Raw genomic sequence first — 14753 nt, 5'->3', positions numbered from 1 at the left:
CATGAGGAATATGCCCTTACAGTGTCTAAGTCTATTCTTAGACATTGTAAGCACAGTGTGGCCATATTAAGAATATGGTCTGGGAGTTTGTCAAAAACGAACTCCACAGCTCCATAATGGCTACACTGAATACTGGGAAGTTTGGTATCAAACTTCTCAGAATAATAAACCCACACTGATGCTGTATTTGTTAAGAAAAATGCACACAGAGGGCATCTTAGAGGTGCCCCCTGTATTTTACCCAATCCTTCAGTGCAGGACTGACTGGTCTGTGCCAGCCTGCCACTGAGAGACGAGTTTCTGACCCCCTGGGGTGAAAGCCTTTGTGCCCTCTGAGGCCAGAAACAAAGCCTGCACTGGGTGGAGGTGCTTCACACCTTCCCCTGCAGGAACTGTAACACCTAGCAGTGAGCCTCAAAGGCTCAGGATTCGTGTTATAATGCCCAGGGCACTCCAGCTAGTAGAGATGCCCGACCCCTGGACACAGCCCCCACTTTAGGCAGCAAGTCCGGGGAGATAATGAGAAAAACAAGGAGGAGTCACCCCCCTCAGCGAGGTCCACCTCTAAGGTGACCAGAGCTAATGTGACCCCCTCCTTAGAAAATCCTCCATCTTGCTTTGGAGGATTCCCCCCAATAGGATTAGGGATGTGCCCCCTCCCCAAAGGGAGGAAGCACAAGGAGGGTGTAGCCACCGGCAAGGACAGTAGCCATTGGCTACTGCCCTGGGACCCTAACACACCCCTTAATTTAGTATTTAGGGGCAACCCTGAACCCAGGAACTCAGATTCCTGATGACCTGAACAAGAAGGACTGCTAACCTGAAATCCCTGCAGAGATGAGGGAGACAACAACTGACTTTCCCCAGCCCTACCGGCCCGTCTTCCAGACATGAAGAACCTGCAACAGTGACGCATCCAGCGGGACCAGCGACCTCTGCTGACTCAGAGGACTGCCCTGCAACCCAAAGGACCAAGAAACTCCAGAGGACAGCGGATCTGTCTAAACAACCAAGAAGCAACCAACTTTAAAGGGACTCCAGCCTCACTCCGGAAGCGTGAGTCCCCAACACTCTGCACCTGATGCCCCAGGCTCGTCTCCAGTGAAACCAACACTGCAGAGAGGACCCCCAGGTGACTCCAACGACGTGGACACCCTGAGACAACCTCCCTGCATCCCCACAGCGACGCCTGCAGAGAGAATCCAGAGGCTCCCCCTGACCGTGACTGCCCGGTGACAAAGAACCCAACGCCTGGAAGAAGCACTGCACCCACAGCCCACAGGCCCAAGAGAAACCAACTACCGGTGCAGGAGTGACCAGCAGGTGGACCTCATTGTTGCTCAGTCTGTGGCTGGCCTGAGAAGCCCCCCAGTGTCCTGTCTGCATCGCCAGAGTGACCCCGGGTCTCTCCATTGATTTCAACATAAAAGCTGCCACCTACTTTGCACACTGCACCTGGCTGCCCCTGTGCCAATGAGGGTGTATTTTGTGTACCTGTTTGTGACCCCCCGAGTGCTCTACAAAACCCCCCTGTCTGCTCCCCGAGGACGCAGGTACTTCCGTGCTATCAGACTGGAACCAGAGAACCCCAAGTCTCCATAGGTGCCTATGTTATTTGGGCCCTACTTTGACCTCTGCACCTGACCGGCCCTGTGTTGCTGGTGCTGGGTGTTTGGGGATGACTTGAACCCCCAACGGTGGGCTACCTATGCAACAGAGACTGATCTTGTAAGTGCTTTATTTACCTGCTAAAATAACTTATACTTACCTCCCCCAGGAACTGTTGATTTTGCAGTGTCCACTTTTAAAATAGCTTATTGCAATTTTTGACAAAACTGTGTACATTACTGTTTTAATTCAAAGTTCCGTATTAGAGATAAATCGGCTGGAGCTGCTTTTGACCTAGGGAAACTAGAGAGCTATACAGTGGCTCAGTTGAAGCAGTTCTGTAAAGATTTTGCCTGTCCCATTAAGGGCTCCACCAAGAAGAAGGAGCTTCAAAAGGCGCTGACGGCCTGGGTGACAACCAAAGAAGCTGAGGGGCACACAGAGGAGGAAGAGGATGAGGTGCAATCCATTCACAGTGGGTGGGCCTGTTATGTCCAGGGAGAGAGTCTCCAGGGCAGGTAGCAGTGTGTCATCCAAGGGTCTGACCCCTGAAGAGTTGTAGGACAGACAAGCAGAGAGAGAATACCAATTGGAGCTGGAGAAGCTCAAGTTCAAAATGGAGAGGGAGAGGGAGGAGAGAAAGATGGCAATTGAGGAAAAGAAGATACTGCTGGCTCATGTGCTTAGCTTGAAGGAGGTAGATCAGAGGAGCCAGTCTAGTGGAGATGGTGGCAGCAATTCTATAGTGCAGCCTGAGAGGAGGGTGCACATTCCTAAAGATCTTGTGAAGGATTACAAAATGGAGGATGACATATTCTTGTGGTTCTAGGGGTACGAGTCAGCTCTCCATATAAATCTGGTCCCTGAAGCTCATTGGGGGGGTGGGTCTCTGGAAGCACTTTGAGGTAGAGGGGAGGGACACTCTGACATCCTTATGGGATTCTCAGGGGCTCACCTACTCTATCATGAAGGATGCCCTACTCACAAGATATGGTCTCACCCCTGAGCAGTATAAGGAAAAGTTCAGGTCCTATAAGAGGAAGGAATCCCAAACGTGGTTGGAGTGTGTTAATTCATTCTGCAGGTCACTGGATGGTTGGGTGAAGGGCAATAAGGCAACAACGTATGAGGGGCTTTACAATTTGATTGCTTGGGAGCACTTGTACAGTTTATGTTTTCCAGAGCTGCGCCATCACCTGATTGACAGAAGCTGACTGAACCCGGGAAGCTTGCGCAGGAAGTGGACCATTGGGAGAGCACCAGGGTTCAAAAGAGGAATGGGGGAGACCACGCCAAGGGTGGGCAGGGCCCCCTCAGAAGAAAGGGGGGTTAAGGGTAAGCAGGGGGAGTTCTCTAAAGGGCCCCAATCTGATTCCCAGGGGAAGGATTCCCAACCCCCCAGTGAGAAGACTCTATGGTTCTCCAAAGGGAAACCAGTGGCAGGAGGTCCCCCACATAAGTGTTATGCATGTGACCAAGTGGGTAATGTGGAGGGGGACCCCAGATGCCCCAAGAGTACACCGGCACCCACTGGTGCACAGTCCCAGAGTTTGGTTAGTGTAGCGCTTGGGGAGGAGTTGGTTCCAGGTGGGTGGAAGCCAGCTGAGATGACCCTTGTCTCACTAGGGGACAGTGAGATGGTCCAGAGAACCCTAGTGCCTGAGAACATTAAGAAGTACAGGCGGTGGGTGACCATCAATGGACACAGGGTGGAGGCTCAGAGAGACACAGGAGCCAGTGTGACTACAGTGAGGAGTCACCTGGTGTCTGAAGGGCAGATTGGTCCCCGGGTACTTCACCAAGCAGTTGCAGTGGACAACTCAGAGCGCCTGTGCAGAGTTGCACAGGTTCCCTTTGAATGGGGAGGGGGGGTCTCAGGTTCCTTTGAGGTAGCTGTGATTCCCACCATGCCTGTAGATTGTTTGCTTGGCAGTGACCTGGAGGATTCCCCTTGGAAGGAGGTGAAACACAGGTCATACTTGGAGATGTTGGGTCTGCCTGGATGGGTATGCATATCTGCCAGGTCAATGGCAGCCCGTCAGGGTGGTCAAGAACCCCTTGAGGATGAAACAGTGTCCCAGGGGACCGCCAAAAAGAGGAAGGGTAGGAGGCGCAGGAAACTGGCCCCAAAAGTTCCCACGGTCTGGGAGGAGGTGGAGCCTGAGGGTGACGCCCCGGAGCCTACAGGGGAACAGGTGGCTGAACTGGGGAAGGTCCCTGAGCAGTCTCAGTGGCAGCAGGAAGGGGGACCCACCAGGGAAGCATTCTGTGAGGCACAGAAGACATGCCCTACTCTGGATGGTTTGCGGCATCAGGCTGCTGACCAGGCGGCTGGCAAGGAGCCAGGATCTCACCTGATCTACTGGGAGGACAGCCTCCTGTATAGTGAGCCTAAGGTTCCTGAGCCTGGGTCAGCCCATGTGCTGGTGGTACCCCAGTGCTTCAGGGCCTTCCTACTGGAGTTGGCTCATGATGTGCCTTTAGCAGGACATTTGGGGTGGGACAAGACCTTTGAAGGGCTTGTCACCCACTTCTACTGGCCCCTAATGCACAGGCACACAGAAGCTCATTGTAGGTCTTGCCAAACTTGTCAGGCAAGTGGCAAGAGTGGGGGGAAATGTAAGGCTCCCCTCCAACCTTTTCCTGTTGTTAGTACCCCGTTTGAAAGGGTTGGTATTGACATTGTGGGGCCTCTGGATCCCAGGACAGCCATGGGCAACAGGTTCATCCTGGTCTTGGTGGACCACGCCAACCGGTATCCAGAAGCCATTCCCCTGAGGTCAATCACTTGCCCTGTGATGGGTCGCGCATTGATGGGGGGTTTTACCCGCATGGGGTTCCTCAAGGAAGTGGTATCTGACAGGGGTACCAACTTCATATCTACATATATGAAGTCTCTGTGGAAGGTGTGTGGGGTAACCTACACGTTCGCTACACCTTACCACCCCCCAAAGCAATGGTCTGGTTGAGAGGTTCAACCACGCCTTGAAAGGCATGATCATGAGCCTGTCAGAGCCCTTGAGGCGGAAGTGGGACGTTCTCTTGACATGCCTTCTGTTCGCTTACAGGGAGGTACCTCAGAAGGAACCTGGGTTTAGTTCCTTTGAGCTGATCTATGGCCACCCTAGAGGAGACCTTTAAGTCTGGTGAAGGAGGCTTTGGAAAAAGCTCCTAGTAACACCCCCCAGGATGTATTTAGCTACATGCTGGCTCTGAGAAACCAGACTGCCCGCTTCAGGAGTCGCGCACAGGAGAACCTGGAATCAAGCCAGGAGTACATGAAACGTTGGTATGACCAGAATGCCACTCTGGTCGAGTTTCAGCCTGGTCAAAAAGTGTGGGTGATGGCACCAGTGGAGCCTAGGGCGCTTCAAGACAAGTGGACTGGGCCATTTGAGGTGGTGGAGCACAAGAGTGAAGTCAACTACCTGGTGGACTTGCAGACTCCCAGGAACCCTTTAAGGGTCCTCCATGTTAACCGGCTCAAGTCACACTTCGTGCGGACTGAACTGTCCATGCTCCTTGCAACAGATGATGGGGTGGAGGAGGAGAGTGAGCCTCTTCCTGACCTCCTGTCTGCAGGAGAGAAAGATAAATCTGTGGAGGGAGTGATCCTCTCCCCCTCCCTGACTGAGGAACAGCAGAGGGACTGTCGCCAGGTGTTGGGACAGTTCGCTTCGCTGTTTTCCTTGATCCCAGGGGTCACACACTTGTGCACACATGATGTGGACACTGGGGACAGTACACCTGTTAAACATAAGGTTTACAGGGTCAGGGCTTGCATTAAGGATGAAGTATCCAAGATGTTAACCCTAGGGGTTATTGAGAATTCCAGCAGTCCTTGGCCCAGCCCAGTGGTATTGGTCCCAAAGGCTGCTGCACCTGGTGCCACTCCAGAACTCCAGTTCTGTGTGGACTACAAGGGACTCAATGCGGTCAGTAAGACTGACGCACACTCCATCCCCCGAGCTGATGAGTTCATAGATCGGTTGGGAGCTGTCACCTACCTCAGCATGTTTGCTTTAACTTCTGGGTATTGGCAGATTGCCTTGACTGGGGAGGGGACTGCATTTTCTACCCCAGATGGGCACTTTCAATTTAAGGTGATGCCATTTGGGATTTTTAAAAATGCCCCTGCCACCTTTCAGAGGTTGGTCAACTAGGTGTTGGCTGGGCTGGATGAGTTCAGTGCTGCCTACCTGGATGACACTGCTGTCTTTAGTTCCGCATGGGAGGAACATCTGCCACACCCCTGCAGAGAGTTGGAGGTCCTGCAAAAGGCAGGCCTCACTATTAAGGTGAGCAAGTGCCAAATAGGGCAGGGTTCTGTGGTGTACTTAGGACACCAGGTGGGGAGTGGCCAGGTGGCACCCCTACAGCCACAAATTGACACCATTGTGGCTTGGGAGCCTCCCAAAACCCAGACTGAGGTGAGAGCCTTTTTAGGCCTCACTGGCTACTACAGGAGGTTTGTCAAGGGGTATGGTACCATTGTTACCCCCTTGACTGAGTTGAAAGAAGGTGATCTGGACAGAGGCTTGCCAGACCACTTTTGATGCCCTTACGGCTGCCAGGTGCACAGCACTTGTGCTGATGGCACCTGTCTACTCCAAGGAGTTTGTTGTGCAAACAGACGCCTCAGAGCATGGTAAAGGAGCAGTACTCTCACAGCTTAATGAAGGTCTATATCAATCTACAGCCTTCATTAGCAGGAGGATACTTCCCAGGGAACGTAGGTGGAGTGCCATAGAACGTGAAGCTGTTGCTGTGGTCTGGGTGCTGAAGAAGCTAAGGCCCTACTTGTTTGAGACTCACTTCTGGGTTCAGACTGACCACAGGCCCCTCAGATGGTTAATGCAGATGAGGGGTGAGAATCCAAAACTGTTGAGGTGGTCCATTTCCCTACAGGGGATGGACTTTGTGGTGGAACACCGCCCTGGCACAGAACACGCCAATGCTGATGGTCTGTCCAGGTTCTTCCGCCTTAGTGATGAGAACTCCCATGAGGTTGGGTAGTTGCTACCCACTTTCAGCTGGGGGGGACACGTGTTTGACTTGGCATCCTTGGTGTGGTCTCCCTTAACTTTTTGCCTCTGTTCCCCAGGTTGTTGATGTGTGCTGGACTCTGTTTGTGCTGTTTGTGTTACTCTGGGCACTTTACCACTGCTATCCAGTGCTAAAGTACAAGTGTTTCTGTATAAAATGTGTATGTAATTGGCTTTCCATGTCTGCCATATTTGATTTACTGTTAAGTCCCTAGTACAATGCACTGGAGGTGCCCAGGGCCTGTAAATCAAATGCCACTAGTGGGCCTGCAGCACTGGTTGTGCCACCCACATTAGTAGCCCTGTAAACATGGCTCAGACCTGCCACTGCAGTGTCTGTGCGTGCAGTTTTAAACTGCCAATTCGACTTGGCAAGTGTACCCACTTGCCAGGCCTAAACCTTCCCTTTTCTTACATGTAAGGCACCCCTAAGGTAGGCCCTAGGTAGCCCCATGGGCAGGGTGCAGTGTATGTTTAAGGTAGGACATATACTAATGTGTTTTATATGTCCTAACAGTGAAATACTGCCAAATTCGGTTTTCACTGTTGCAAGGCCTGTCCCTCTCATAGGTTAACATTGGGGCTGCCTTTAAATATAATTAAAGCGTAGATTCCCTTTGGGAGCAGATAGACATGTGGAGCTCACAATTTAAAAATACATATTTTAGTAAAGTTGATTTTAAGATTGTGCGTTTGAAAATGCCACTTTTAGAAAGTGAGCATTTTCTTGCTTAAACCATTCTGTAACTCTGTCTGTTTGTAGATTCCCTGTCTGGGTCAGTTTGACACTTGGGCTTTTTGCACCTCTCTCTAGACAGTGACACAAAGAGAGCTGGGGTGTAGCCTGCATATCCTCATGGGCCATCTGTGCGAGGAGGGAGGAGAGGAGTGTTCGCTCACACCTGAAAGGGATGTGCTTGTCCTCACACAATGCAGTCTCTGACCCCCTGGTGTGTGTCTGGGGCCAGTCCTGGGCAAGGCAGGATTTCACAAACAAGAGAGACTTTCCTTTGAAGTAAGCCTTCTTCAAAAGCCAAAATGGGTATAAGAAGGGCAGCCAAAACCACAGACTTTAGATCACTTCTGGACATCAAGAGGAACCTCTGCCTGGAGAAGAGCTGAAGAGAAGTGCTGCACTGCCTGTGACTGTGCTTTGTGGAGCTATCCTGCAGTTGCAGCTTCAGCCTGGTGAAAGGGGACAACGACTGGACTTTGTTGTGCATTCCTGTTGTTGAAGAAATCTCCAAGGGCTTGTCCTGAGCTTGCCTCCTGTTGTTGAAGTCTCAGGACCATCAAAGACTTCCCCTGCCAGCACCTGGACTCTCTGCTGAGACTCCTGCCCTGCCAAGTGGTGCCCTATCCAGTTCCTGGGGCCTTGACAGGTGAAGCTGGCAGACCAAGATTGAAAATCCACGCACAGACCGCGGTGTAGGGGAATTTTCAACGCAACGTCTGAGACGCGGCTGAAGAAACAACGCTTCGCGGCTGAAATCGGCGGTCTGCCTGCAGCGCGGCTGGAAGATCGACACACGTGGCTGGAGAAACAACGTGCAACACCGCTAACGGAGGCTGGTAACATCGCAACCCACACAGCGCAGTTTTGCTGATACCGTGCAGCAGGATTTCCCACGAAAACCTTGCTGGGCACAGAAAAATGACGCAATGCCTGCACGTACCCGGGTGCCTGCCCGGATCGACGCATCACTCTCCTGTGGAGAAGAAAAACGACACACGCCGACCCGACCAGTGGAAAAATGACACACGGTCTCGCTTGCGGGTGAGAAATCGATGCACCGCTAACCTTTTTCGGCGCACACTCGCCCATGAGTGTTATTTTGGCACTACCCAGGTACTTTTTAACGCTAACAGTGATTTTACTGTTTAAAAAGGATTTAAGACTCTTTTGCTTTTAAAATTAATAACTTGACTTGTGTATGCAGGATTTTTGTTGTTTTGGTCTTGTTTTGTTTAGATAAATATTTTCGATTTTTCTAAACCTGTGTTGTGTCATTTTGTAGTGTTTTCACTGAGTTACTGTGTGTGTTGGTACAAATACTTTACACCTAGACTCTGATGTTTTAAGCCTGCCTGCTTGTGCCAAGCTTCCAAGGGGGTGAGCGGGGGTTAACTAAGGGTGAGCCTCCTTTACCCTGGCTAGAGTGAGGGTCCTTGCTTGGACAGGGGGTAACCTGACTGCCAACCAAAGACCCCATTTCTAACAGCATTGAAAACAATAGGTCTGGCTAAAAGACAGCTAGAAGTGCCTATAGCTGAGACCTTGAAGTGAAGTATTGATTATACTTTATTCAAGCTTATCTTCTTTGGCAATGTAGAGAGCTCTGATGTGCCGCCTATGTGCCTCGCCTGTAAGATTCATAGGGAGATGTATACTGTGAGGACTAAAGAATAAGCTGAGGATTAAGGGAAAGCAGAAGGTGTGTGAAGGAGGCAGATTACTGGACACACATAAGAGCTCCATAATGGAAGCCTTGTGCCTGGAGCTGGGGCTCATGTCTATCAAAGACATTGGGGATGTCTTGGCCATAATCTTCTGAAAACTGCAGTGACAACTATCGCAGGAGTTTGTTCATGAGCTAAGAATGATAATTCCAGTGTAAGCATCCCAAGTTTGTAATGCACTAGCTGCGTTACTCATTAATTGTGGGCCAGTTATTGGTGAGTTTTTGTTCCCTACTGCACTCTCCATAAGAAAGGCTGAATTGAAACAATTGATGCAGCTGTGGTCGGTTGCCAGTGACACGATACATGTGGAAGGAGAGAGTTTCTGACATCCTGCTTGCTGAAAGTTACCTATTGAGGGCCCGAGCAAGTACCTGAACATTGTCTCAGACTTTGATTCCAGAGACTGCTGTTAGAATTGCAGCTTAGTCTGTCATACAGCAGAATCAAAAGAAATGGGGGAGCCAAACAGAAAACTGTGTGCCCGCTTTAAAAGGTAAACCAAAGTCTAAACCTAGACTACTAGTAAAGTTAGACTTTTGGTCTAAGTTTAGACTTTAGCTCTAAGTTTATCTTTGTGAATCGGGCCCTTAGAGTTTTGGTCTAAGTTTACCTTTGTGAACAGGGTCCTTAGACTTTCGGTCTAACTTTACCTTTGTGAATCGGGCCCTTAGACTTTTGGTCTAAGTTTACCTTTGTGAATCAGGCCCTTGGAGTTTTGGTCTAAGTTTACCTTTGTGACTCGGGCCCTTGGAATTTTGGTCTAAGTTTACCTTTGTGAACAGGGTCCTTAGACTTTTGGTCTAAGTTTACCTTTGTGAATCAGGCCCTTGGAGTTTTGGTCTAAGTTTACCTTTGTGACTCGGGCCCTTGGAGTTTTGGTCCAAGCTTACCTTTGTGACTCGGGCCCTTGGAGTTTTGGTCTAAGTTTACCTTTGTGAATCGGGCCCTTAGAGTTTTGGTCCAAGTTTACCTTTGTGAACAGGGCCCTTAGACTTTCGGTCTAAGTTTACCTTTGTGAATCGGGCCCAGTGTGCTTCGAGCTGCAGGATGCTTACCAAGAATATGCTAAAGCACCTACTGCTTATATTGTCTCTTTTGTCTCAGCCCAGGAAGCGGATGTTATTGCCAATCCTAAAATCATCAGATGTTTACACAGTGTCAAGCACATTTGAATTTTCTCCAGACCTGAAAGATCTTTCTGTGGCTGCTGATGTTTCTAGATCTGTGAGGGTAGTTGTAGTTTCATCAGTTGGTGTGTTCTATAGTAAGATGTATTTGACTATTTATGTGCATATGAACACTAGTCTAATAAACCTTATGATTGGACTAAGTATAAATTAATACAAAAATATCATACTATGACTGGTGTCAACATGTTTCAACACTAAATTGGTCAAATGGGAACCATGTGCCTTCACCAGGACCTAAACACCCAAAGAATTGTATACTCACAACCTTTTGTTTATTAGTAAGGTCCCAGTAGAATAACTCTCAGTAACACTGGGTGAGGGAGTTGATACAGTCGGATCCAACATAGGGCCGCACCAGCCTTTAGACAGGGGAGCTGAGGGCCATGTCTGCTTCCAGAGCGGTGAAATGAATTCCTACACTGTGAAATAATTCTAAAGTTCTTTAGACTTGTTCTGTCTTCATACACCAGAGCTTTCATTAATTACTTGATTTTTATCGAAAATGCTCCCACGCTCCATCAAGCATGACATGGCTGTGGTGTGTATAAAATAGCATAACACTCTGCTTTTACTCATCCACCACCATGTTCTATCTTCTCCATCCTTGCACCGGCTCCGCTTGATTCCATGAAGCACCTTTAGTTCCTTCACCATACTCACTCTGTGCTCTCGTGAAATGTCTCATACGCTTCACCAAGTGTATTACCTGCCTTATGGTCCCCTTTACTTCCTCCTTAGAGATTGTACAAAAGGTGCGGAATGGACAGAAGCCGTACTTTCGGCCATCTATCGACACCGGAGTCCACAGCGAGGAGCTGGCCATCCTGATGGACCGATGTTGGGCAGAGGACCCGATAGACCGTCCGGAATTCAGCCAGATCAAGATGTACATCCGCAAATTCAACAAGTGAGTAACCTGCCAGCCGTGGGCCGCGAGGCTTGTGAATCCCATGGCAACATACTGCCTTTCCCATGCAAACAAAGTCTGGAGGCACCACTTACCCATCACAGGCGGACATGGCTATTTGTGTGTTTTACTGCATGTGCCACAGTGTGGCAACACCACAGTTTTCATGGGAAGCTGTGTCAAGGTGCTGCCCCTCCTGAAGTTGTCACATCTTGGGAGCACCACATAGTGTACCAAGGGCAGGAATAACTGATGTCTTGCCTTTGTTCAAGCAGCCAGTGGTTGGGGGCACCACAAAGTCTGGAGGCACCACTTCACCATGACAGGCGGACATGGCTATTTGTCTCTTACTGCAAGTGCCTCAGTGTGGCACCACCACACAGCCTTTCATGGTAAGCTGTGTGGATGTGCTGCCCCTCCTGAAGTTGACACAGCTTAGGAGCACCACATAGTGTACCAAGGGCAGGAATAACTGAAGCAGCCAGCCATCCCAAAGTCAACAAACCAGGCCAATAGCAGAAATCCTGCTTTCCCCCAAGCAGCCTTACCCGTCAAGTACCACATCCTACTCTGGGGAGCTTTATTTGCCTACCACAGGCAGCCACAGACTGGAAGCCCCACGTAGCCTCCCACAGACAATCATAGCTAAAGTACTTCCTTACCATATGTTTCACAGGCTGGAAGCATCACACAACCTACTACGGGTAGCCATATCTGACGTCCTGCCTTTGTCCGACCATCAATATGCTGCAAGTACCACATAGCTTTACACGTTCAGCAATATTTGTAAGTCTTGCCTTCCTGCAAGAAGTCACCAGGGAGAAGCAGCACATTGCCTACAGCAGGCAACCCTACTGGAAGTCTGGCTTTGCTGCAAATGCCACAGGCCTGCAGCTTCACACGCCCACCCATGTGCAGCCATATCTGAGTCCTGGCTTTCTCCAAGCAGCTATAGGCTGCAAGTGTCACACAGCCCACCCCAGACAGTTTGTAAGTCTTAACCTACCACAAGAGAAGCACGTAGCTCGTGGTGGCTGCCTTATCTCAAACAGCTGCATTGCTGGGATCCAGGTGTGACCTGGTTAGCCTAAGGCAGGTGAGCATAGTGTGCATTTTGTGCAGTTCTGCAGGCCACATCTCCTGGTGGATAAAAATAGATTAGGGCGGTCATTATGAACATGGTGGTTCAGACCGCCATGCCGGCGGCGGTGGTAAATACCGCCACCGGCATGGCAGTCTGAACCGCCATGCAGCCCTCACTCACCGCCAGGCTCCCGCCGTCAGGCAGCCTGGCGGTGAGTTGAAACACTATCCGCCAGGGTAGCTGCGCTATCCTGCGGATAATGTTTCCATTTCCGCCAGCCTTTTCCTGGCGGGCTATCCCGCCAGGGAAAGGCTGGCAGAGGTGGGGGCCCCTGCACTTTGCATGGGCAGTGCAGAGGCCCCGGTGCAGTGCCCGTTGCGTAGAAAATCGGGCAGTGACCTGCGCGACGGGTGAAGCTTCACCCGCCGCACAGAGGCATTGACGGCAGCTCCATGTGGAGCCGCTGTCAATGTCCCGGCCGGGCCTTTCTGTGAGCTGGCGGGCGGAAACAATGTTTCCGCCCGCTGGCCCTCAGAAATGTTCATTATATGGCCGGCAGTGTTCCGGGGTCGCTGGTGGTCAGTGTTTTGACCGCCAGCATGAACACGGATGTATTTACCACCGTGTTCATAATGAGGGCCTAGGTATAGTTCAGCCGTGATGGATCATTAAAATGATGAAAGTGTACCCTGGAAGGCTTGATGGAGAGATGAGCGTGAGGTAGAAATGTAGGGGTTTATTTACAACCCCCTGCGCCGCCGGCATGTCGCTTCCTTTGACGCTCCAGCGGTGCATAGTGCAGACCTATATCTACAAGGCCATTCAGTGCTACTGTGCGTGGCTTTGCATGGCCTTGTAGATGTGGTGGGAGGCGGGGCAGCAGAAGTAGTGTGGCCTTACTCTGTGCAGGGAGGCGTGCCTTGGGTGTTGCGCTGGGTGTTCTCGCACAACACCCATGGGTTTTTGACACATCGTCAGATTTACAAGAATCTGTAAACTTGGGAATGACTCGAAATCTTGCACCTCCCGAGGGAGGCACGAGGAGAAATAACTTTATTCCTCCTTGATCATTTTTTTCTCTTTCTGCAGCCCACGTAGGAAGAGGAAAACGCCTCCATTGATTGTTTATGTGCAGGAAGGTGCCCCTCCCTGCACAAAAACAATCCTCCCTACAGCGCAGACACCCCTGCACCATGGGGCAAGGGTGCCTGCATTGGCACTGGTGGTGGCAGAAAGGACAGGAATGCGCTGTTTTTCATTGATGCAGTACATTCCTGCCCTTTCCTTTTGATGCAGGGCTGTGCCGCAGGAAGCGTTGCGCGGCTGCCCCGTGCCAAACAGTTGAAAATGAGGCCCTTAGTGTCCTATTCCTAAAGGCATTTTGGAGAAAAAGTGCATAAATGCGTACTCCCTCCAGTACTCTTTACGTACTCTCACCTGCCTTCGTGAACTGACCTCAATACATCTAACATGGAAATAAGTTGGGGGTCTTCTGAGAACAGGCATTTACAATTAGCCCAGATAAAATGGAGTGCGTCCTCTAAGCGCTTGTAGTAATCAGGAGTTGGACATCCTGAGACTCACTCACAAAGGCTTATCAGAATACCTAACAGAGTAATCCTGTCGTATTACTTTCCATACCCAGAAGAAGCACTTGGGAAAGGGATGCCTTGTTCAAGCCTAGGGGTGACATTAATAATCTGGGGAGTTCTGGGGACATCAGTAACCCCCTGTATCCAGTTATGATGCAGCGCCCCATTATCACACTGTCTTTCTTTCTCCGCAGAGAGGGCAGCAGCAGCATCCTGGATAACCTGCTGTCCCGCATGGAGCAGTATGCCAACAACCTCGAGAAGCTGGTGGAGGAGAGGACCCAGGCGTACCTGGAGGAGAAAAGGAAGGCGGAGAACCTTCTGTACCAGATCCTCCCACAGTAAGAGCGCCTGCCTGTCTGACTGTGTGCTAGTAGGGGGTTAGCGAGGCCATCTGGGCGCTGGGAGCGGGGCATGCCTCCAACCCTAGCCTCACTCAGTAAGAGCATCCATCCTAGTGAACCCTGCACCAGGGAAGAGTTGGGCCATCTGGGCGCTGGGAGCGGGACATGCCTCGAACCCTATCTTCACTCAAAAAGAGCATTGATTCTAGTGAACCCTGCACCAGGGAAGAGTGGGGCCATTTGGACGCTGGGAGTAGGGCATGCCTCCAACCCTAGTATAACTCACTGAGAGTATCCATCCTAGTAAACCCTGCACCCGGGAAGAGCGGGGCCATCTGGGCGATGGGAGCAGGGCATGGCTCCAACCCTAGCCTCACTCAGTAAGAGAATCCATCCTAGTGAACCCTGCACCAGGGAAGAGTGGGGCCATCTGGGTGCTGGGAGCGGGGCATGACATGGACTCCAGTTTAACTCAGTAAGAGCATCCATCCTTGTGAACCCTGCACCAGGGAAGAGTTGG

General features: G+C 50.7%; 1 protein-coding gene across 1 annotated transcript in view; it reads left to right on the top strand.

Moving 5' to 3' along the window:
* The window catches only part of NPR2 (natriuretic peptide receptor 2), a 428259-nt gene that overhangs the window by 322775 nt on the left and 90731 nt on the right, over window positions 1-14753 (top strand). Inside the window, exons 15-16 of the mRNA XM_069205697.1 lie at window positions 11045-11213; window positions 14084-14230. Coding sequence (XP_069061798.1) covers window positions 11045-11213; window positions 14084-14230 — 316 coding nt within the window. The remainder of the gene's footprint in view (window positions 1-11044; window positions 11214-14083; window positions 14231-14753) is intronic.

This window comes from Pleurodeles waltl, chromosome 1_2, assembly GCF_031143425.1.
Source record: "Pleurodeles waltl isolate 20211129_DDA chromosome 1_2, aPleWal1.hap1.20221129, whole genome shotgun sequence".
Taxonomy (NCBI): Eukaryota; Metazoa; Chordata; class Amphibia; order Caudata; family Salamandridae; genus Pleurodeles; species Pleurodeles waltl.
The sequence above is the reverse complement of the archived record's forward strand: the minus strand, read 5'-3'. Positions and strand labels throughout refer to the sequence as shown.